The sequence below is a fragment of the Rhineura floridana genome, chromosome 1, assembly GCF_030035675.1.
Source record: "Rhineura floridana isolate rRhiFlo1 chromosome 1, rRhiFlo1.hap2, whole genome shotgun sequence".
Classification (NCBI taxonomy): domain Eukaryota; kingdom Metazoa; phylum Chordata; class Lepidosauria; order Squamata; family Rhineuridae; genus Rhineura; species Rhineura floridana.
This window is the reverse complement of record NC_084480.1, coordinates 72120799-72144542: the sequence shown is the minus strand read 5'-3', so window position 1 is coordinate 72144542 and position 23744 is coordinate 72120799. Positions and strand designations below refer to the sequence as shown.

Sequence of the window (23744 nt, the reverse complement as noted above, 5' to 3'; positions counted from 1 at the left end):
AAACATCCTTGGGCTTAGGTGATTATGTCTTAAAGGATAGCATTGCCTGAGACACATAAATAAATATACGCTTGTGTGATTTTGTGTAATCTTGGTAATAGCTGTAGAAATGGAATCTTCCTTTAACTGACCATATTGGGTGCTTTGATACAGTTTCGAGTGCAAGGATATTCTTATCAATTGCTGCAATTTAATACTGTATGTTGATTCAGAAATGTTATATAATAATTCTGCCCCCTGGTCAAGCACTTTCTGTGTTGTCTTCCAAGTACTTAATATGTGACATACCAGCAGTTATAACAATGCAGTGTCTCAAAAGTCAGGGTAATGCTAAGGAAGAAGAGCAAAGTGCTTCTGACATGTGTTTTTGGTTCTCTCATTCTGACACACAAACATATTTTTTCTATATTCCCTAAATAATTTAAGTTCTAGCAATGAACATTCATGAGATGCTTATCAAAATGTCTCTTAAGCATGCTGTGACTCACTTTTTAACATTTTAATGAAGAACAACCACAGCTGGATTGAACAAATGCTGACTTTACTGTCTGTGTATGTTGTTAAACATCTTTGTAACTGGTCTTATTCCAACATATGCTTTCTTTACACTTTTATATAAAGGTTCCAGTCCACTGGCCCAAGTATGTTCTGCTTTGGCAGATGTACCATTGTTAGCAAATGTTGGATCAGAAGATCTTTATAGTCAAGCTGAGCTGAGCCAAGCAGTCAACACAGATGCTTCTCCATTTTCTCCAGCATCTTACAGTTTGGGAGACAATCAAACTGGGGGTAACAATATGAATTCTGAAGGTTGTGCAGAGTATACTTGTGGAGAGCACAATAACCTTAATAGTCAGAACGGAATTGCTTTTGTAAACATTGACTCTTATGAGCCGGATAGCAGTGATGGAGAGGAAGAGAGTGACCAAAATGATATTTCATTAGTTAAAGAAGACCCAGGAATACTTCAAGAGACACTAGATAATATGCTTTCTGAGTTGGAGAAAGAAGTGGACTCCTTCAATGATCTGCAGTCTCATCTGTCCAATTTCAATCATAATGCAAGCAAAAATTATGAAGACCTAAGACCAGTGCCTTGCAAGAGACAGTCTAGCATAGAACTGGATACATCTCTCCAAAATAAGACACTTCTGAAAACATCTAATGAAGAGGAGTCTCTAATAAAAAATAACCTTAGTATTTCTTCTGATGTGGAACAGCAAAAAAATACAGCTGGTCCTACAATTAGGACACAAATAGGAATTTGTAATGAACTGAGTACTATGAATATGAAGACAGACCAAGAGAATTCATCAGAACTGGTAGTGAGACCCAAAGTTAGAAAACAAAATCCTGTGAGCCAGTTGGATAGGAAGCAGTCTCTTACAAATGAAGAGGAAGAAAAGAGCAGCACTAGAAGGTGGAGTGAGAATGTGGATGTCCAGCAACGCAATGCAGAACGTGTCTTGAAACACAGCAAGGAAAAAAACAATTCTAGTATGTTTTTTGATCCAAGAGACTATGAAGGAGCTCAAAAGAAAATAAAAAGTGAACTAAGGAAACAAAATATAACTCTTCAAGAAAAAAGAAAAGTAGATGACAGTGCTTTCTGGGATGACTTTGAAGACTGTAGCAGAAATCTATCTAGCTCCAATAAAGATGAAGACAGGTAAGAGTTTCTGCAGTTAAATTCAAATATTCTACTTGTCTGAATGCCTGTAGCAATTAATATGCAAAGATAAAATTGTCCAAAAATTAATGCATAGCTTGAAACAATAATTCACTTTCAGACTTATGTGTGATACCCAGCATCTAATGCAGTTGTGTGTTCTGCCACAAGTGTGGTGGATCAGCCAACCCCTGTGTATGTTCGTTACCTGAGCCATTTAGGCTATAGTGTTATACCCAGTTTCTTGGGAGTAAACCCCAGTGAACTCAGCAGGATGAACTACTGAGTAGACATTGCACTGTAAGTTTTGGCAGAACAGAAGTTTGATCTCTTAGAATTAAAATATGCACTTGCTGCCCTTCTCCTGCTTCGTTATCTCAACAAAGGAAACAAGTAGTCCTGGGAAGCCTGTGCAAAACCTAACTTCATAATCCAATGTTAAATACTGGTTTAAAATACTATTTTTGGAAGTCTGTTTCTGCTGGTAAAAAAAGGACTTGTTGATATCTGCAACAAAATGTCACTACTTATTACTTCATTCTTTATAGTTTTTACTGGCTTCCCTTTTTAGAGGATATGTATTGTATTTCTAGTTACCCTTTATAATTCAAGAGGACATGTCAAAATATTTACATCAAAGGGTACAAATGTTTTGGCTATCTAAACATCTTACAAAAGTTTTGGCATTTCCAAAACTGCCAGTTTTATGAGCAACTACTGCAACGTTCAGGGGATACAACCCCCCAAACCCCCTTTTGGGGCCATTAACTATGTAATGAGGTACATGGATGAAGCAAGCTATATATATTGGGGCATAGTGCACATAATCCAAACAGTTCCATCTGACTGACTTTGTTGGGACTAACCCCTTTTCTAACCTTTGCAAAAAGGGGTTATGGGGACCATTAATTATATTGTAAGGTACATCGCTTGAAACTGGTACTGCTTGGTAGAAATCACTTTCCTGCATATTAACATATTCAGTCAGATTGCTTTACATCAAGCCATTTAATTTCCTTTGTACTAAATTGAAGCACATCAGTTCTGAATAATAATTAGTGCAATCATCAAACATTTATATGTATGATATTGACACTTTTATTTTCAATCCTTTTCCTAATTATCTCTAACATGGAATCTGCCTTTTTCACAGCTGCAGCACACATTTCATTGAGATGTTAACCATGACTCCGTAAGCATATACATGAAGTTAAGGGTTTTTTCCCTAACCTGCATCACTTTATATTTGCTTACGCTGAATAGTATTTGCCATTATAATGTCAGTTCACTTAGCTTGGAGAGCTTCTTTGGAGCCCTTCTCAGCCCCTTTGTGTTCTTGCCACCTTAAACAATTTGGTGTCATCAAGCTTGGCTACTGCACTGCTCATCCATAACTCCACGTCATTTATTAAAAGCACAGGTCCCAACACTAATCCCCTGGGAACCTTACTTCTTACATCCTTTCATTGTCATTGTGTTGGGGGGGCTACCACCCCTAAACGCCTCGGCAGACTGGCAGTTTTAGAAATACCATAATTTTTGTAATTCTGTAAGATGTCTTGATAGCCACACCTTTTGTATCTTATGATATAAGTACTTTCACCTGGACTGTTGGACTATTAGTATCATTTACTAACTAAAAGCAAAACCACATTTTTCTTTCTTTTTACCTTCAGCTGTATATTCACTGCTGTTAATAGTGTCTTAGCATTTCAGAAGCTCTTAACAACTTTGCAAGTCATTATCTCCATATGACAGAAAGAGGATGGAGTCACAAACGTGAAGTAACATAACCATGTTTAGAAAGGAAGCCAAAGTGGAAGTAAAATCCTTATCACTAGGCCTCTTCAAATATACAATATACTTTGAATGTTTCCATATACTGTTTGCCCAGCAGTGGACAGGTGTAGTGTTAATGCACCTATTGGAATTGAACAGATTTTATTAAGGCCATAAAAGAAACTATATACTTTATAGATGTGTGGAAAAGACAGAGTTAGGCTATGGCTATATGCCACTTCAAGTGTGTCACCTAGCATCTTTGATGCTTCTGAAAATTCAACCGTGGGGAAGATGCTACCTTTTTATACTTAATATTAAAAGGCCTATGTTAAGAAGAGCAGAGTAGGGAGGGTGTTTTCATCAGGAGAGAGGAAAGACTTCAGATTCTACGTCCTCCCTCTGTCAGTGTGAGCATGCACAAGCACACACATTTAGCATCTCTGTTTTCCAGTCCCTCAAAAATGCATTCCCCTAACATACAAACCCACCCCCAGCTTTGGAAGGTGAAGGGGCTAATGAATGTCAACGCTTTCCCTCTGCTGGACCCGGTTTCAGGAGGAAAGAGAAGGGAGCCATTGCATCAGGATGCATTACTTCCAGCCTTTCCCCCAACCTCCTCAATTGGCTGCCTACCTTCATTTGGTTGATGTCTTCTGAATTGTTGGAATTTTAGTTTATTATTCTGAATAGCTGGAATTTTAGAAACTAGCTATTAGATAAGTAGATGTTTAGTTTCCCATAGTTGGATGCGAAACTGAGTATATGCTCTCTGTTCCTTCAAATAAAGAAAACCAACAGTTCCAGAGACCTATCTGTGGGATACCCTTTGTGGTTTTCTCTGCTGTTTTAATATTTTAATGAGTGGAAGTGCCACATGGCTTCATAATTTTAGAATATTTAAAGCATTTTCTGTAGAAAATTGACTGCCTGGACTTGAATGAAAAGCAGCTATGAAATGTCCATGTGCTGATTACGCTCTTTCTCCACTCGCACACTTCTACATTAAAAGTGTAAATGTGTTTCTGCCATGTTAAATCTACTTTGCGATACAGTTAATTTGTTGCAAATACTCATGTAAAAGAAGCAATAATAGAAATATCCATAATGGTTCTCTAATTTGGCTGCATTCCAGCTTCACTCTTAATCATTCCCTCAGTGCTAACTGTGTATTGTTGAGCAGCATAATTAGGGAGCCTTGGATTTTAAATGTAATTAAAATGTCCTGGAATTTTACAGTGGTGCCCCGTTTCCAGATTGTTCAACAACTGGGAAAAGAAAGGGAATAATTAGAAGGGTGATGCAGAGGGGCATCATTTTGAAAAACTTTAAAGCCTTAAATAACTTAGATCCACTCTGTACAGGAGACACTTCTGGGCTTTGATCCTTCTAGAGCAAGAGAATAAGGTGCCCAAACCACCTTGATATTTCTGGGAATGGAAATTATATTCAGCATCTAGTAGTTCTTTCCATCAAGCTACCAATTCCTGCTTGTTCATTCTTTTGGTGTGTGTGTATTTTTTTTTAATTGAGCTACTCTCATGTTATGAGCATGTGCTCCTTTGCAAGTGGGAATAAAGAACAGATGGAAGTATTTCATCATATTTATCTTCTGTGCTGTTGGAGCAATTAAATACAGTACAGTGCTGGAAAATCTATTGGAATGCAACATAGTATTCCTTGGTTTAAATTCTTTTGAACAAAGCAGTCATGAGCATATGGCTGAAGAAAAATTCATATTTTCATGTTGTCTGTCCCTTAACTTCGTCAGGAAGATACAGCTTAATCATCTTTAGTTAATTCTTTTATATTGGTCTTACATATGTCAACCAGTTAGGTTAGAGCTGCTTTATTCCTTATTTTTTTATGACTAGACCTCCTCACTCTGTTTGCCAGCTCCCCTTCCCTCTCCACGGCCACCACCCTCAGGCACCCACAATCCCCTTGCTAACCCGCTTGCCTCGCCTTTCAAATGGAGCTTTTTGCCATCGGACCTGCACAAATGTCTCAAATCAAGGTGTTGGATGGTATTGAGTATAGTACATCATATTCACCCTCTTCTGGTATTTTGTTTAATTTTATTTTGTTTGATATCATGGGTCAAATTTGTTATTTGGCAAATTTTTCCAGAACTCAAATATTTAAAGGCATGATCAGGAGTTAGAATATAAAAATCTCAAGTGCATATTTCTCCAAGGCAATTGATTGTTTTTATGAATAATAGATTATTTTAAAAACAGTAATAAAAATACAGTGCAAATAAGCAATTAACTAAAATCAACAATACAAATCACAAATCATGCAATAGTGAGATCTGAAAGCCTGCCGGGGCCGAAAAATTGGGAGAGTTATTCCAGGGCCATGACAACCACAACAGGGTTCTGTTTCTCACGCTCACCCAAAGAACATCTTGTGATGGCACCAACAGCAGGGATTGACAGGTTGATCATAATGTCCAGCAGACTTAACACAGAAATAGGCAATGTTTAATATGGAAATAAGTAATCTGGCCCTAGACCAGCCTTTCCCAACTAGTGGGCCCCCAGATGTTGTTGGACCACAACTCCCATCAGCCTCAGCCGTCATTGCCAATGGTCAGGAAAGATGGGAATTGTGGTCCAACAACATCTGTTGGCCCACTAGTTGGGAAAGGCTGCCCTAGACCATTTAAGGATTTAAAGGACAAATTCAGAAATTTGAATTGGGTCTGGAAGCAAGTATGTAGGCAGTAAAGCTGAGAAAGGATTGGACTTGCATGTTCTGAGATATGGATACCAGAAAAAAAGTCTGGCTGCTGCTTTTTGCACCATTCTAAGCATCCAGATTGTCTTCAAAGATAGTCCATGTAAAGTGATTTGCAGTTGTCTAGCCTGGGGGTAACCAAAGTGAGGACAATCGAGGCCAAGTTTATTATCTAAAGCAGCCTTTCCCAACCTTTGGGTCCCCAGGTGTTGCTGGACCACAGTTCCCATCATTCTTTACCACTGGCCATGCTGGCTGGAGCTGATGGGAGTTGTAATCCAACAACATCTGGAGACCCAAAGGTTGGGAAAGGCTGATCTAGAGGCTTGAAAAACATTTATATTTGGGGAGGAAATTGGTCACTACAATGTAAGATTCAATATTCAGTAAAAGAGAATCGGAAACTTTTAGTTTGTTATTCCATCATGAAGGTGTGCTTATTATCTTTCCTTTTTTGGCAATGTGTTGTGCATTGGGAAATTATTCTTTGCTGTGATGCAAAAAGAAATAATAAATAATACGGGCAGACAATCCATCCAAACTTAAGCTTGTTCAAATCCCATGAATTTTAATTGGAGGGTTAAAGCATGTGCTTAAACTTCTCCCATTATAGTTTTTGCAACTTAAATGTGCTTAGCTTGGCTAAATCACAGCAAACATATTAACTTGAATTTAAAAAATCCATCAACATTTTAAATGCAGAGTGTCTCAAATTGCAGCTCTGAATGCAGTGATGGTGAATGGTCTGCATCTTTGCCCTCCTATTTTGCTGTGACTGTGAAAGAGCAATCCTCCAGTGATGAGAGCTGGGAGACGCTTCCAGGAAAAGAGGAACAGGAACCTGAATTGCAGAGTGACAGCAGTGGTGTGGAAGAGGAACACAATGAGTTTGGTTTTCAAGCAGGGTATGTTGCCTTATAGTACACAATAAAGGGTACTACAGTAAAAATGATTATGTACACTATACTGTGTTAGTTGCCATTAAAAATGTACTGCTGCATATATGGTCACTGACTGAAACAATTTCAGTAGTAACTTATAATTAGCTCCTGGGTGCCCCATTTTGGAACAGATTTCAGTATGTAACATAAGGTAAGGGTTTCAAGTAGACTTTCGCTTCAGTCTTCCCTTACCTGATTTTTTCAGGTTGTCAGAGTGGCAAGAAAGTTGAGACCAGGTGCCTTCCCTAAGGAGTCTTCATTAACAGTGCTATACTTTCGGCTTTATCAGCAACTTTGGGGCTCACTGACCTCCCATTCTGTACTCAGTAATATTCAGCTGAGATAGAGAGGCAGAATCAATAACCTCACAGCCTTTCAGCACATTGGACATTTGAAATAATACGCGTCTATAGCTTCCAGGCACTATGATGTTCTCCCTTACCATGAAAAGCTGTAGCATCCACTTACTCTGGCTTAGTTTATTTCTACAATCATGCCAAGTGAGCCCAGTCCAATCTTTCATGTTTCTGTCATGTTGCAGAGTTTGGGGTATTGAAGACTCCCATCTAGTAATGGCTCCTGGGGGTTAGTTGTAGATGATTGCCAAGCAGCAGATCTAGCTTTGGTTTAGTTCTATTCAGGTAGGTAGATGCTGACTTAAACAACACAAGAAAGGAGACGGCTTGAGTGCAAATGGAGGCGAACTCCCGACGGCTGTAATCATGCACTTGTGAAGCTCTCTACCAAACTCTATGTGAAGGCAGTGAGAGCAGCAAAGAAGCAATACTTTGCTGTCTCTATTCAGTCATCCCTTAACCGCCCAGCGGAACTTTATAAAGTTGTCCGGGGACTTTTACACTCTGGTCCCCAGGAAGCAATAACACCATCAATTGCCCGCTGTAATGAGTTTGCGCGACACTTTCGTGATAAGATCATGAACATCCGCCGGGACCTTGACTCCATTATTGTAGCAGTTGATCCTAATGAGGTATCCAGAGCACAGTCTTGTCCTGTTTTATTGGATGAGTTTCAGTTGGTACAGCTCGAGGATGTGGACAAGGTGCTTGGACAGGTGCGGGCGACCACTTCTGCTCTGGATCCTTGCCCCTCATGGCTAATAAAAGCTAGCAGGAATGGAACAGCCGGCTGGGCCAAGGAGGTGATTAATGCCTCTTTACGAGAGGGAGTGGTCCCACCCTGCCTGAAACAGGCGGTGGTGAGACCGCTCCTAAAAAAATCCTCCTTGGACCCTGATAATTTGGACAACTATAGGCCAGTAGCAAATGTCCCATTCCTGGGCAAGGTTCTAGAGCGTGTGGTCGCTCGCCAACTCCAGGCTCTCTTGGATGAAACTGATTATCTAGACCCATTTCAATCGGGCTTTCGGCCGGGGTTTGGTACAGAAACGGCCTTGGTCGCCCTGTATGATGACCTCTGTCGGGAGAAAGACAGAGGGAGTGTAACTCTGTTGGTTCTCCTTGATCTCTCAGCGGCGTTTGATACCATCGACCATGGTATCCTTCTGGAGCGACTTACGGATTTAGGAGTGGGAGGCACTGCTTGGCGGTGGCTCTGCTCCTATCTCGGGAATCGTCTCCAGAAGGTGATGCTGGGGGAACATTACTCGAGTCCCTGGGTACTCCAATATGGGGTCCCGCAGGGTTCAGTTCTGTCCCCCATGCTTTTTAATATCTATATGAAGCCGCTGGGTGAGGTCATCAGGAGTTTTGGAGTGCGTTTCCAGCAATATGCTGATGATACGCAGCTCTACTACTCCTTTTCATCTTCCTCAGGTGAGGCTGTTGATGTACTAGACCGCTGCCTGGCCGCGATAATGGGCTGGATGAGAGCTAATAAACTGAAACTCAATCCTAACAAGACTGAGATGCTGTTGGTGGGAGGACCCTCTGCCCAGATGGTTGACGTTCGACCTGTCCTAGATGGGGTTACACTCCCCCTAAAGGAACAGGTACGTAGTTTGGGGGTCTTATTAGATCCGCTTCTGTCACTTGAGGCTCAGGTAGCCTCGGTGGCACGGAATGCATTCTACCAGCTCCGGCTGGTAGCCCAACTACGACCCTATTTGAGCAAGGAGCATCTTGCCTCAGTTATCCATGCTATGGTAACCTCTAGATTGGACTACTGTAATGCACTCTACGTGGGGCTACCTATGAAGACGGTTCGGAAACTTCAGCTAGTGCAAAATGCTGCGGCCAGAGTTCTCACTGGGACAAAGAAATTTGACCATATAACACCTGTCCTGGCGCAGCTGCACTGGCTACCGATATGTTTCCGGGCCAGATTCAAAGTGTTGGTTCTTACCTATAAAGCCCTAAACGGCATCGGACCGCAATACCTGATGGAGCGCCTCTCTCGCTATGTACCTACCCGTTCACTACGCTCGACGTCGAAGGCCCTTCTCCGGGTCCCAACCAATAAAGAGGCCCGGAGATCAACAACTAGATCTAGGGCCTTCTCGGTGGTGGCCCCCGAACTATGGAATGCCCTCCCAGACGAGATACGCCTGGCGCCTTCTCTGTTATCTTTTCGGCGCCAGGTAAAAACTTACCTTTTCGCCCAGGCTTTTTAAATTTTGTAAATTTTTAAATATTTTAATTTAACATTTTAAACTTAATATGATCTTAATTTAAATCTCAATGGCAATTTTATTAATGTTTTATAATTGTACTATATATATATATTTTTTCCACACTTGCTCATATTTTAATTGTGATTTTATTTGTTGTACACCGCCCTGAGAGCTTTCTGCTATAGGGCGGTCTAGAAATGTAATTAAATAAATAAATAAATAAATAAATACAATTTGTCACTAAGGTATTCTTTATATAGAACGTGATTGCTTTACTGATTGCCAATTGCAGTTTACGAGATGGTGTACAGTGTTATCAGTAATGCACATTATTCTGTGTATGCACAAAAGTTTTCTAATATCTTACTTATTGATCTTGTTCTTACAAGTACAGAGACTACTCCAAGATGAAATCAGCTATATACAGTATATATTACTGTCGAAGTGGTCCTACCCTCCATCTTGCTTGCGCTATCATTTAGGTAGTGTCATAAATGCCAAGATAACAAGCAATCAACTGAGTTTTTTCGTAAGCATGAGAGCACTTAGAAAATCAACTCGAGGAAATGGAGTTTAGACCTTCAGAAGCCCACTGTCAATTGTTTGCAAGGCACTTTCAGGGCAAAGTTGCTTGCCTACATAGCAATCTTGGTGCCCCATCCACAGCTACTGTAGTCCCAAGTGAGGCGTCCAGTGCAACGTCTGCTGCAACTTCTTGGGAACGGTTTCAGTTGATACAGCCTGATGACATGGACAAGGTGCTTGCGACGATGCGGCCAGCAACGTGTCCTCTTGACCCTTGCCCTCCTTGGCTTATTAAAGCTTGCAGAGGGTGTATGACCGAGTGGATCCAGGGTGTGGTCAATGTGTCTTTGTGGGAGGGAGTGGTTTCAGCCGCCCTGAAAGAAGCAGTGATCCGACCACTCCTGAAAAAGCCCACCCTGGACCATTGGTTTGCAACAACACCTGTTGCAAATACCCCCTTCTTAGGGAAGGTGACTGAGAGGGTGGTGGCGCAGCAATTACAAGTACTCTTGGATGAAACAGATTATCTTGACCCATTCCAGTCTGGGTTTAGGCCTGGTTATGGGACTGAATTGGCCTTGATCGTCCTGATGGATGACCTTTTTCGGGTGAAGGACAGGGGAGTGTGACCCTGTTATTCTTATTTGATCTCTCTGCGACTTTTGATACCATTGACCATGGTATCCTTCTGGACCGACTTGGTAATATGGGTATTGGAGGCACAGTTTTACAGTGGTTTAGATCCTATCTCCAAGGTTGTTTTCAGAGAATAGCATTGAGTGATTGTCTTTCGGCTCCATGGCAGTTGTGCTGTGGGGTGCCACAGGATACCATCTTGTCCGCCATGCTGTTTAACAACTATATGAAGCCTTTAGGATTGGTTATAATGAGATTTGGGGTGAGGTGTCAGCAGTACAATGATAGCCAGCCATATTTCTCTGTAACATCTGAATCAGGAAAGGCTGTGCAAGCCCTGGACTGCTGCCTGGACTCTGTGGTGGGCTGGATGAGGGCCAATACACTGAGTGAATCCTAGCAATACAAAGGTGCTGTGGGTTGGGGATTCCTGATAATTTGTCAGTTGCCTGCTTTGGATGGGGTCATACTGCCTTCTGAAAGAGCAGGTCCGTAATCTGGTGGTGCTCCTGGATCCATCTTTGTCACTAGAGGCCCAGGTGACCTCAGTAGCTAGGAGTGCCTTTCACCAACTTCGGGCTGGTAAGACAGCTGCGGCAGTTTCTGGACCGGGATAGCCTGAATAATGTTGTCCATGCACTGGTAACCTCCAGGCTGAATTACTATAATAAGCTCTATGTGGGGCTGCCCTTGAGGTTGATCCGGAAGCTGCAGCTGGTGCAAAATGTGACAGTGTGACTGCTCACTATGGCAAGGTATCGCCAGCATGTCACCCCGGTGCCGGAAGAATTGCACTAGCTGCCCATTAGCTATTGGGCCAAGTTCAAGGTTCTTGTTTTGGTGTACAAAGCTCTATACAGCTTGAGACCAGGATACTTGAAAGATCATCTTACGCCTTATATACCTAGTTGATCAGTATGCACTGTAGGTGAGGGCCTCTTGAAGATACCATCTTATCAGCAGGTCCGTTCCACACAACGTAGGAAGTGGACCTTTAGTGTAGTGGCACATACCCTTTGGAATTCCCTCCCCTTAAATATTAATATTAAATATTATGTGCCCCCCTGGGCTCCTGCTTGGAGGAAGAGTGGGATATAAATCAAATAATAAATAAATAGATAAAATTAGACAAGCACCATCTCTGTTATCTTTTTGGTGCCCACCAAGACCTTCCTCTTTCAACAAGTCTTTTAAGTAGAGACCTTACCCCACTCTGTATCTGTGTTGGAATTGCTTTTAAAGATGTTTTGTTTTAATGTTTTTAAGGACAGTTTGCTTTAATATGTTTTAAAGTCGTTTTTAGTGTTTTTGTTTGCTGCCCTGGGCTCCTACTGGGAGGAAGGGTGGGATATAACTTAAATAAATAAATCCATGGGGGAGGAAACTAGCACTCTCCGTTTTGGTGCAGAGGGGAGTATTCCAACATACATTTCCTCTATCTGCATTCTGAAGTACAAACCCAATAAAGTTGTACCACACAGCTTTCTCTTTCACATATTCCTGCTTTTTCATCACCCAGCTGCAAGGTGAGCTGGTAAGATTAGAACAGATTATTGCTGCAGGTCGTAAGAGCAGTTATAGTGCTAATAAATAGCATTGGTACATCCACTGATAAGCAGTAAACATAAACGTAGACTCATTCTGCTCCTGATTTAGTATGGTATCACTAAAATCAGTGTCTTATCTTAACTTCTTAAACTTGTTTATTCTCAGGAAAGCCAGTGATGATGGAAATAGGAAGATCAGTTTCTCTCATGCAGAGGTTTCATCATGAAAGTACAGTTTAAAGGCTCTGATAGGAATTCTCATCTTTTAAGGACAAAAATGAATCACAGTTAAACTAGCCTTTGTCCTGTGTAGGCTTGTTTCTGTATTTTTCACTAGGGAAGTAAAAAGAGTCTCAATCCAAAAGACCAAGACATAAATTGTAAGAAAAATTGAAAATTTATACATGCTGAAATGTTCTTATCTTGTCATTGTCATTATCATGCTGAGTTAACTTTTCTGCTATGGCAAAATTGTATCTTAAGAGCAGTGTCATTGATAATGCAGTTTTAGCAGGTATATGTGCTGTACTACATATTCAAATGCCAACATTGGGAGAAAACTTGTAAATTTGTTATGTAAAATGCTTAAAAGCCTCAAACTGGTCTTTTATTCCAACAATAAACCATCTTAAAAAAACAACAACCAGATTCTTCAGTTCTGCTATAGTGAACAGCAAACCAAGTACATTAAATATTTTGACTGATGTTTTTCTTTTGTTTAAATGTAAGTGTCTGTTACAGTGTTTGAGTTGTTTAAGAGCATGTAGCTTTAATGCTTTGATAAAATTGTCACATTTTCTTAGAGCAATGTCAATTTGTCATTTGTACAAGTTGCACAGTACTTGAGAGTTCATTAGTAGGGATTCTAATTACCTTTCCTGTTCTGTCAAGTCAGACACTTTTCGGGCATTAGAGCAGTAGGAATGGCTTTTTGCAAATAACCAGTGAAGAATTGTGTGATTCATTCTAAAACATTTAGGGTGTTTTTTTTAGTAAATTGAAAGAAAAAATGTAGTTAAGACCATTAATTTTGTCCACCTACACAATAAAGCAATTGAAAGGGAACTTGTTTTATTTGCATTCTAATGACCTTTTTCATGTCACATGACTCTACACTATAACAAATTGTGACTCTTACAGAGTGATTTAGATAAGAGGTACTTGTGTTCTTGAATGCATGGCACTGACAGTTTTTAAATAGCAGCTAACTTTAAATTATTCTCTCTTCCTATCTTCACATACAAAAAATGAAGGTCTTATAAATCATTTGATATTGTTGACCTTTACATAAAGGCAGACTGTGTGATCACTAAGCAAAATAAATTTCAGCTGCAGCTAATTTAGTCAGTTAGTCTAATTTAGAGGTTTTACAAACTGTTTTATTTAACCTTTTACATCAAGAAGAGAATTGTTCAAGCTTCACATTTCAAGCTAAGTCAAACACAGACAGCTTGGGTGCTTTTATTTTGTGTTAAGACAGATAGGAAAAATATGACGGGTTATATCTAATTGTGTTTTTCGGCTGACAATACTTTTGTATCCATTGAAGACTTCCGTAAGTCAAAAGGGGAGGGAGAAATTAATTTTCATAAACTCGTGCTTTCTTAGTAGTCCCTGCATGTGAGGTTGCAGAGGGAAAAGTAAATCAGTAAATCCCCTCACCTCCCTTTAGGATGCACACCTTAACGTGGTGAGGGGGTTTAAGAGTGTTGAAGAAGCTGAGAGCAATGCCGTCAGGAGTCTAGACCAAGAGGCTAGACTCCTAGCAGGGGCACCCAAGGCGGAATGGTCAAAGCTGAGACACCAGACTGAGATGCATCCAAACGCAGAGGAAGGTAATGATAAACCACCTCAGAATAACTCTTACCATGAAATCCCTATGAACAGAGTATCCAAAATACAACACAAGATAGTGCTGGAAGATGAGACCTCCAGGTCAGAAGGCACCCACCAAGCTACTGGGGAAGAACAAAATACAAGTACGAGTAGTGCTGTGACTAATGACACAGCTGGGTCAAAGCCAAAAGGAAGCTCAGGGGCTGATGCCCACAGATGCAAAAGGAGAGTCTGGAGTTGTACGACGCACACAATAGGAACATGGAATGTGAGAAGCATGAACCAGGAAAAGTTTGAAATTGTAAAGCAAGAAATGGAGCATATCAACATTACAATACTTGGCATGAGTGAATTAAAATGGACTGGAATGGGACATTTTCAATCAGGCAACTACAAAATATTTTATGCAGGAAATGAGAAATCAAGAAGAAACGGGGTTGCTTTAATAGTGAGAAGTGATGTAGCAAAAGCAATTAGGAGCTACAAAGCAAGGTCTGACTGAGTAATATCAATGAGATTAAATGGGAAACCTATTAACATAACCATCATCCAAGTCTATGCTCCAACATCAAACGCAGAAGAAGAAGAATTGGAGAGATTTTACGCAGAAGTACAGGAGGAAATTGATCACACACCAAAACAAGATATGATGATAATCATGGGGGACTTTAATGCAAAAGTAGGGAACAGAGAAGAACTAGGAATTGTGGGGAAATGGGGCTTAGGAGACAGAAATTAAGCAGGAGAAAGACTTATTGAATTCTGTGAAGCCAATGATTTGTTTCTTGCCAACACATTTTTTGAGCAACCAAAAAGACGACTGTACACATGGACATCACCAGATGGTCAATATAGGAATCAAATTGATTATATAATTGGAAAGAGAAGATGGAGAAGTTCCATACTTTCTGCAAAAACAAGACCAGGAGCAGACTGCGGTACAGATCATGAACTGATCGTATCGAAAATCAGAGTAAAGCTAAAGAAGAAGAACAAAGCACTCATAATGCCAAAATACAATTTAAATAACATCCCAGAAGAATATAAAGATCAAATAAGGAACAGGTTTGAGGCTTTAAACTTAGTTGACAGAGAACCAGAAGAACTATGGACTGAAGTCGGGGACATTATCAGGGAAGAATGCAAAAAGACAATACCTTTAGTTAAAAAGAGAGAAATACCTCAATGGATGACTGAAGAAACTCTTAAAATGGTTAAAGAGAGAAAGAAAGCAAAAGCAAAAGGAGATACAAACACAGTCAGAACCCTAAATGCAACTATACAATGACTAGTACGTAGGGACAAAGAAAACTATTACAATAGTTATTGTATAGAAATAGAAAAGGACAACAAAATGGGAAGAACAAGAGCCCTACTCCAAAAGGTTAGAGAAATGAAAGGGAAATTTAAACCACGAGTAGAGATGTTGAATAATCAACAGGGGAACACACTGACTGACCGAGATGAAATAAAAGGAAGATGGAAGCAATACACTGAAGAACTCTATAAAAGAAATGACAGGATGACAGATTCATTCACGGAGGAACCATATGATGAAGAACCAGAAATTTTAGAATGTGAGATCAAAGCTGCTCTTAAAATTCTTGGAAGAAACAAATCACCAGGAATAGATGGCATACCAATAGAGTTGCTATAAGCTACTGAGACTGAATCTGTCCAAATTTTGACAAAAATCTGTCAAGAAATATGGAAAACTAAACAATGGCCCACAGACTGGAAGCGTTCAATAGATATCCCACTTCCAAAGAAAGGGGATCCCAGAGAATGAAATAATTACCGAACTATTGCCTTAATAACCCATGCAAGTAAAGTAATGCTCAAGATTCTACAACAAAGGCTCTTGCCACATATGGAGCGAGAAATGCCAGACATCCAAGCTGGATTTAGAAAGGGAAGAGGCAGCAGAGATCATATCACAAACATATGTTGGATAATGGAACGGAGCAAGGAATTTCAGAAGAAAATCACCCTGTGCTTTATAGACTACAGCAAAGCCTTTGACTGTGTAGATCATGAAAAAACTATGGAATGCTTTAAAAGAAATGGGGGTGCCACAGCATCTGATTGTCGTGATGCGCAACCTATACTCTGGACAATAGGCTACTGTAAGGACAGAATATGGAGAAACCGATTGGTTCCCCATCGGAAAGGGTGTGAGACAGGGTTGTATTTTATCACCCTATTTGTTTAATCTGTACGCAGAATATATCATACGGAAAGCAGGATTGGACCAAGATGAAGGAGGTGTGAAAATTGGAGGGGGAAATATCAATAATTTAAGATATGCAGATGATACCATACTCTTAGCAGAAACAAATAATGATTTGAAACGAATGCTGATGAAAGCTAAAGAGGAAAGCACAAAAGCAGGACTACAGCTGAACGTCAAGAAGACTAAAGTAATAACAACAGAAGATTTATGTAACTTTACAGTTGACAATGAGGACATTGAACTTGTCAAGGATTATCAATACCTCGGCACAGTCATTATCCAAAATGGAGACCATAGTCAAGAAATCAGAAGAAGGCTAGGACTGAGTAAGGCAGCTGTGAGAGAACTAGAAAAGGTCCTCAGATGCAAAGATGTATCACTGAACACTACAGTCAGGATCATTCAGACCATGGTATTCCCAATCTCTATGTATGGATGTGAAAGTTGGACAGTGAAAAAAATAGATAAGAGAAAAATCAACTCATTTGAAATGTGGTGTTGGAGGAGAGCTTTGCGCATACCATGGACTGCGAAAAAGACATATAATCGGGTGTTAGAACAAATTAAACCAGAACAGTCACTAGAAGCTAAAATGATGAAACTGAGGTTATCATACTTTGGACACATCATGAGAAGACATGATTCACTAGAAAAGACAATAATGCTGGGAAAAACAGAAGGGAGTAGAAAAAGAGGAAGGCCAAACAAAAGATGGATTGATTCCATAAAGGAAGCCACAGACCTGAACTTACAAGAACTGAGCAGGGTGGTTCATGGCAGATGCTCTTGGAGGTCACTGATTCATAGGGTCGCCATAAGTCGTAATCAACTTGAAGGCACATAACAACAACAACAACCCTTTATGCTGATGGAAGCCTCTGCTGGGTCAAAGAGCTTTCCATCAGTGAGAGGTGACACATTTAGAAACATTGCTGTATAAACTCAGAATGTGTCAGTTTTTTTCCTACAGAGGGATCAAGAGCAGGAGCTCTGCAAAGAGAAGGTTATTTGCGAAGGTTTGTTTCTTTTGTAGTATATAATGCACTTTTTTACTGTTCAGAATGTTTTAATGGATCTTTCCACTTTATAAATTCAAAAGGAATATTTAGCCACAGTAAAAAAAATAAAATAAGATACAGTATGGCTAGGAATTATTGCTCTGATTATGGTCCTTTGTGACCTTAGAAATCTTTTAATTTGTTTAATCTGTTCTTGGATTAGGCCAGTTGCTTTAACCTGTACTATTCACTTCTATGCATTCCAAGTTGATCCTCTTACAATCTGCCTTCCCAGTTTGTCTTTTCTGAGGATGGCAGATATATCCATCTCTAGAGCATGATGACAAATGTACCACTAGAACCTTTGTCTTGTATTCTGTTTATAAAATGAGGGAAACAATATCATTCAATAATTATGCACATATGAATATACAATAAATATATGTCCCACCCTTCCTCCCACAGCAGCCCAGGGTGGTAACACTGAAGTGATAAAACACTACAATGAAAATTATATTTAAAACATTTTTTTTAAAAAAAGTTTATCTTTGCTGTGCTACAGCAGTAGGGAAATACAAATGTGAACTTCCTGAGCTATAGATTTATGCAGAGCTTGGAAGTAATTCAATACAAGTAATGAATTACTTGTAATTCATTACTTTTTTGAGGAATGAGTGGGTAATTCTTTTACATTTTGATTGTAATAAAACTAGGAGTAATTTTATTGCTTTTGTGGAGTAATTGTAATGTTTCCAGCATTACTTTTAGGCATTACTTGGGTTGGAGAAGAGGGGAAGTCTTCTGCTCCTCTGACTTGTGAATGAAAATCATGTGCCTCAAACTGGGCTTCTGTGCAGCGTCACTCTTCCTTCATGCTCTGTGGGTGGGTAGGAGGTGACGAGGGAGGAGGTGGACAGTGAGACGGGGGGGAGTGGAGAAAATAGTTTGGTTAAAAAAATGGATGGTGGTGGTGGTGGTGGGAAAAAGGAGCCAGAGGGCAAGAATATGGATGAAGGAGGAGAAGGAGACAGCAGCAGAATGGAGATAAAGAACTGTGGAAGTGAAAGTGTGTGTGTGTGTGTGTGTGTGTGTGTGTGTGTGTGTGTGTGTGTGAGAGAGAGAGAGAGAGAGAGAGAGAGAATGCAGTGTTTGCACTTGGCACACAAAGTGGCCTCCACCACCCTCTCTGGCTACTGTGCTGCATTTGTAGTATTTTAACTTTTTTGCATCTCAGGAAAATGTTTGCTTGGATGAGTGTCTCTTAGTTGGTGGCAGGGCAGGGTCCGGAAGGTGGTTAAGTGAGAGAGATTATACTTGCTGGCTGAGGGGGGGTGTGCACTTGATTTGACGTGCAAAGATCTGAGTAGTGGCCTCTGCCTCCCTCCCCACTTCCCTTACTAGCGGAGAGACTATCATTGCTACCTTACGGATAAAAAGAACTATTCTACTACCGTTGTATGTGTGTGTTTATTTTCAATGTTGGTTTAGGCTACTTAGCTGTGCAGCAGCCAAGGCCAGCACCTTGTAGGTGTTTTTTTAAAAAGTAACAAATGTAATTGTAGTGATTACTTTTGAGAAAAAGTAATCAGTTACTTTCAGAGCAATTGCAATTGTAACAGTAATTACTACTTTTTGGCCATGTAATTGTAACTGTAATTTATTACTTTTTAAAAGTAATCTTCCAAGCTCGGATTTATGAATGGGCATGCAGACAGATAGAGAAGGAGGGTGATACCTTGCACATTGTGTTAGGGTGCTGGTGCAGATCACTGGAGTAGTTTATGTAGACATTTGATATTCACTATTAAAATGTATATACCCTTAACTTACCAATTTTTAAAAATATAAATAGGGTGTTTTAAGTACTGCTATTGAATCATTGCCATCTACTTATAATCTGCTGCTGTCTGTGGAAAATAGCTGCCAAGTTTTGTTTGTTAACACTTGGACATAATATGGGCGTTCGGCAGTGAAGAGCTGTCTGTACAATAGCGTACATGTAGTTTTACTTTCATTTTGTACCGCTTTTCTCATTTTTATAAAGGGAACAGACTACTCTGGAAGATGGTGAGATTCCTTGGTTGCAGTATCATGAAGAAATTGAAAGTAGCAGTGATGAGGAAAATGATGAAGTGAGCCATTTTGTGCATCCTGGTTTTTTCATGTTAGATGGAAACAATAATTTAGAAGATGATTCCAGTATGAGTGAAGACCTAGACGTGGAATGGAGGTATGTGGGCTCTTCCCTTGGTATTGTTACTTCAGTGTATTACTATGTGATGGTGCTTATTTGAGACAACGGTAATCCACATCTCACCTTTATTAAAAACAACTGGGAACTGGCATGGTGAATGTTCTCTCCAGCTGTAATAGCTTCTCCTTGACTCCACTACTGAAATGTATGAAAGTTAGATCTTAGCATCTAGTGGGCCTCTGAATCAAAGTGAGCACAGTGAGGAGTGCTGCTTGCTCCCCAGTTGCCATAGAATAGACGAGCAGCTGCTCTCCCCCGGCTCCTTCCTCTGTGCAGCTTAAAATGCATCAGAGGTTGAGGGAGAGAGCTGGGAGAGTTGCATGAGCAAGGGAAGAGAGGCAAAATGAGGTAAGTCATGCTTACATGCTATGCTTATGCCAAGAAGAAAACGTGGGACTTTTGCTGGGGTTTTACTTTGCTTGTCATCTGTTTCCATGACATACATGGAGAAGATGGGACTGGCTGACAAGGTCAGTCATGGTAAAGGGGGAACATTTCTTTTGCCACTCCCTAGCTACTTACCAGGGTAAAAATCCTGCTCTGCACAGCTTTTTTTTGTAAGATCTCAGAAAAAAAAACTATTAAAGATTGGTCTTGAAGGCTAAATTTTCACTTACTCATCCCAGAGAAAATTTAGTTACCTAATACTTTCTGACACAAGGAAGATAAATTTTGGCTGTTGAAGGTAGCATATTGAGAATGCAACAATCAGGTTGTTTTTGTGTTGCATGCATCTTCCAAGATGTCTAGGCAAACCCTGTTTAATTGTTGTATAACCTGAGAGCAGCAAGTTTCTTTGTGTGCCCCTCTTTTCAGACTTGGAACTTAGATATACATGTACTTTGAAGATTTGAAAGCTGAGAGGGACATGTATGCAGCACCTTGTAACATCTTATTTTAGAAAGAAAAGATGGCCTCTACAGATGAGAAAACGAATACTGTTTTTTTCCCCTAGGCTACTTGATGAATTCGGTGATGGTCTAGGTGTTGCTCAAGCCATTTCTTATGTGGATCCCCATTTTCTTACTTACATGGCCTTGGAAGAACGATTGGCCCAGGCAATGGAGGTAATGCAATACTTTAGTAAGTTTTCTTTTAAGATTAGATAAGCTGAAACATAGTTCAGCCTGAATTATACTAGATCTTTAACCTCCACTGTGGCTTAGGCATTTTAATATTTCTAACTTCTGTGAACATAAGAGCAAAATAGCCCTGCTGTATCAGACCAGTGGCTCATCTAGTGCAGCATCCTGTTCTTACAGTGGCCAGCTAGATGCTTATAGAAAACCCACAAGAAGACCCTGAGTGCAACAGTGTTCTTCCCACTGTGACTCTGAGCAATTGCTGCTTAGAGCACATTGCCTCTGACAATGGAGGTAGAACATAGCCTTCATGGCTAGCAGTTATTGATAGATTTATCCTCTTTTAAAGCCATCTAAGTTGGTGCATAGGTGTATGCACTCAGGGCAAACTGTCCTGTGGTCTTGCTGCTATGTCAGGTCTAATACTGACACAACATAATTGTGATCTTAAGTACAGCAGCCGCAAAAATAGCTGTAGAAAAGCTAATATGCCTTATGTAGGCATTATTAAGCTGTTAACATGTAGGAGTGCGGGGCCAAGCACACCAGTTCTACCTCAAGGGGGCTTGTAAGTATTCAACTGAATATGCTTACAAGCTTCCCTGTGGTCAGAAACCCTGCACAATTTTGCAATCAAATAGAGGGGGACTCTTCAGGTGTAAAATAAAGACAGGGCCGCTTCAGTTGTGGCACCCAAGGTTTGGAACAGCCTTGCAAAGGATGTTTGCCTGGTCCCATTGCTGTCCCCTTAGGATAGGCAGCAAAAACAGTTTTATTTCAGTATGCTTTTGCAGAATACCATCTTTTAAGTTGTGTAATACTGATAGCACATTTTGGTCTCTTTTCAGATTGTTTTCTTCATTTTTGTTTGTATTATCATGTATCAGTTTACTTGATTGTAAGCAGCCTTGAATATTTCATAGAAAAGTGTCTTGAGTAAAATTATTTGGGCCCTAAGGATAAAGCAGGGAATACCATATGAAAATCTTTTTGAAAACAAGTAGGGTTTTTTTATATATGGTACTGGAATGCAAGACATCACGCCATGGGAAATTGATTCCCATTGTTACAAAGATGGAACATTTTTCTGTTTTGTTTGTTTGGGTTTTTAAAATGTTTTTAACTGTAAGTATACATTGACTATAATCTACTTGGCTAATAAAATAATGAAAAGAAGGGTGGGGTAGAAATGTCAAAAATCAGAGTAAAAAGGTCCTGTTGGGGGAAGAATAAGTTGGTAGGACATTGAACTGCTGGGAACATCGCCCTCACCCTCGTTAATGCAGTAGTGGCTGAGCTTGTGGGCAGGATGCAGTTTTTAAGCCCTGGCAGGGTGGTGGTGAACCTATTGTTCCCCATCATAAAGATTTCTACAGTGAATGACAAGGGAAGGGGGTTCTCTGGCCATTGTAAGACACAGACACAGCTGAACCAGTCATAGCTTTTACTGAGTATCAGTGTTGAATTAATTTTAACATCATAGCAGGAGTGTGTATGGGAGAGCTTTATGATGAAGAAGGTGAACCTGTAACTTCTATCTGTGATATTGTGGTATGTCATGTACTCTCAAAACATACACAAGTTCTGCCTGGAGTTAGGGAGCACCACCATTGGTCGTTGCTCTTGTAGGCCTTTTTTTGTGGTCTCTGTGATACTGGAGATGAGAAGCATCCATGTTTCTATGCTTGTTGGAGTACTGCCTGGTTACCTGCAGAAAGACGAGTAATGAATTGTAGGTAGAATCTAGAATGGGTGTTTCCTGTGAGCAGGTATTCCTTTTGGGTTTGGCAAGGGCATTTTTGTGAGAGTGTGCTATCACGTAGGTACTCTTTCATTTAAAACTATGCTGAATATGCCTCCCACTTTCATAGGCCTTTTCGTTGGCCATGAAAGGAGGGCATTTTTTTACAATGTTTGGAAGGAAGGAGGAAAACAATGAAACTTTCAGAGGGATGAAGATCTTACCAAAAAAGACGCAGCAGAGACAGAAGCTCCCCCCCCCCTTTTATTAAAAGAAGCTCCATGGGGTTTTTCCCCCCCAGCAGTGTACCAGGAATGATGCTATGCCACAATGTAGTGCCGTTCAGGGAAGCATTGTGGGGAAAGACACCGCTGTTGGGCTGTTTCTAAGAGTGTCACACTTGCAGCAAAACAAAGTTTTGTTTTAAAAAAAAACCCAGAGAACTGCTGGAACTTTTCTGGTAAGTTTTCCATCTTTCCAAAATATTTCTTTTTTTCCCCCTTGTCCCCTCCAAAGACCCCTCAAAATTCCCTAAAGAAATTCAAAATGGAGCCTTCATTCCAACTTTCATTCTGTATGCTGCAGCTCTACTTCCCATCCTCATGTTGGTAGTCCTTCTTTGGACACCCACCTGTTGGGAAAGACAGTGTGGCATTACAACAATACTTGCTCAGCCAACAATGGTCACTGCGCTGGAACGCTGCTTGTAGTTACTGTATGTTCCACTCTCTGATCTCTGGCTCTGATCCAGCAAATAAGGCCAGCAGTGGCAATGGGTGAAATGTTTAGTGTTGACCAACAAAGGGAGCTTTGCTCCCCATTGCCTTTTTTGTGCACACTTCTGTTTTGCTTAAACTGTATTGCAAGGGAATATTTTGCTCTTGAAGTATTCTTTAAAGCATTGCCCATAAGGCTGTTAGCTGAGGTTTCATTGTGCAGTCCCAGTTATTCAGGAAGAATGAATCAGAATGAACAGTTTTACTATTCATCTCTACGATAGGTTTTCAGGATTGTCACTTTAGCTAAAACATCTTTTGGTATGGAGAAACTAAACAGCTCAGCTTATGATTTCTACTACACTGACTACTGCTAAGAAATTTTGGCTGTTCTTCAGAAGGAAATTAGAAAAAGGAGGGTAAAAGATTCCTTCATCAGCTTGATTATTCCCTTC

At 40.3% G+C, this 23744-nt stretch overlaps 1 protein-coding gene across 4 annotated transcripts in view; it reads left to right on the top strand.

The window, feature by feature from the left end:
• Positions 1-23744, top strand: part of PJA2 (praja ring finger ubiquitin ligase 2) — a 66718-nt gene that overhangs the window by 21485 nt on the left and 21489 nt on the right. For all 4 annotated transcript variants that reach the window (XM_061623767.1, XM_061623759.1, XM_061623749.1 and 1 more), the window contains 4 exons: positions 622-1669; positions 6910-7095; positions 19541-19726; positions 20706-20817. In XM_061623767.1, the coding sequence (XP_061479751.1) occupies positions 622-1669; positions 6910-7095; positions 19541-19726; positions 20706-20817 (1532 nt within the window). The remainder of the gene's footprint in view (positions 1-621; positions 1670-6909; positions 7096-19540; positions 19727-20705; positions 20818-23744) is intronic.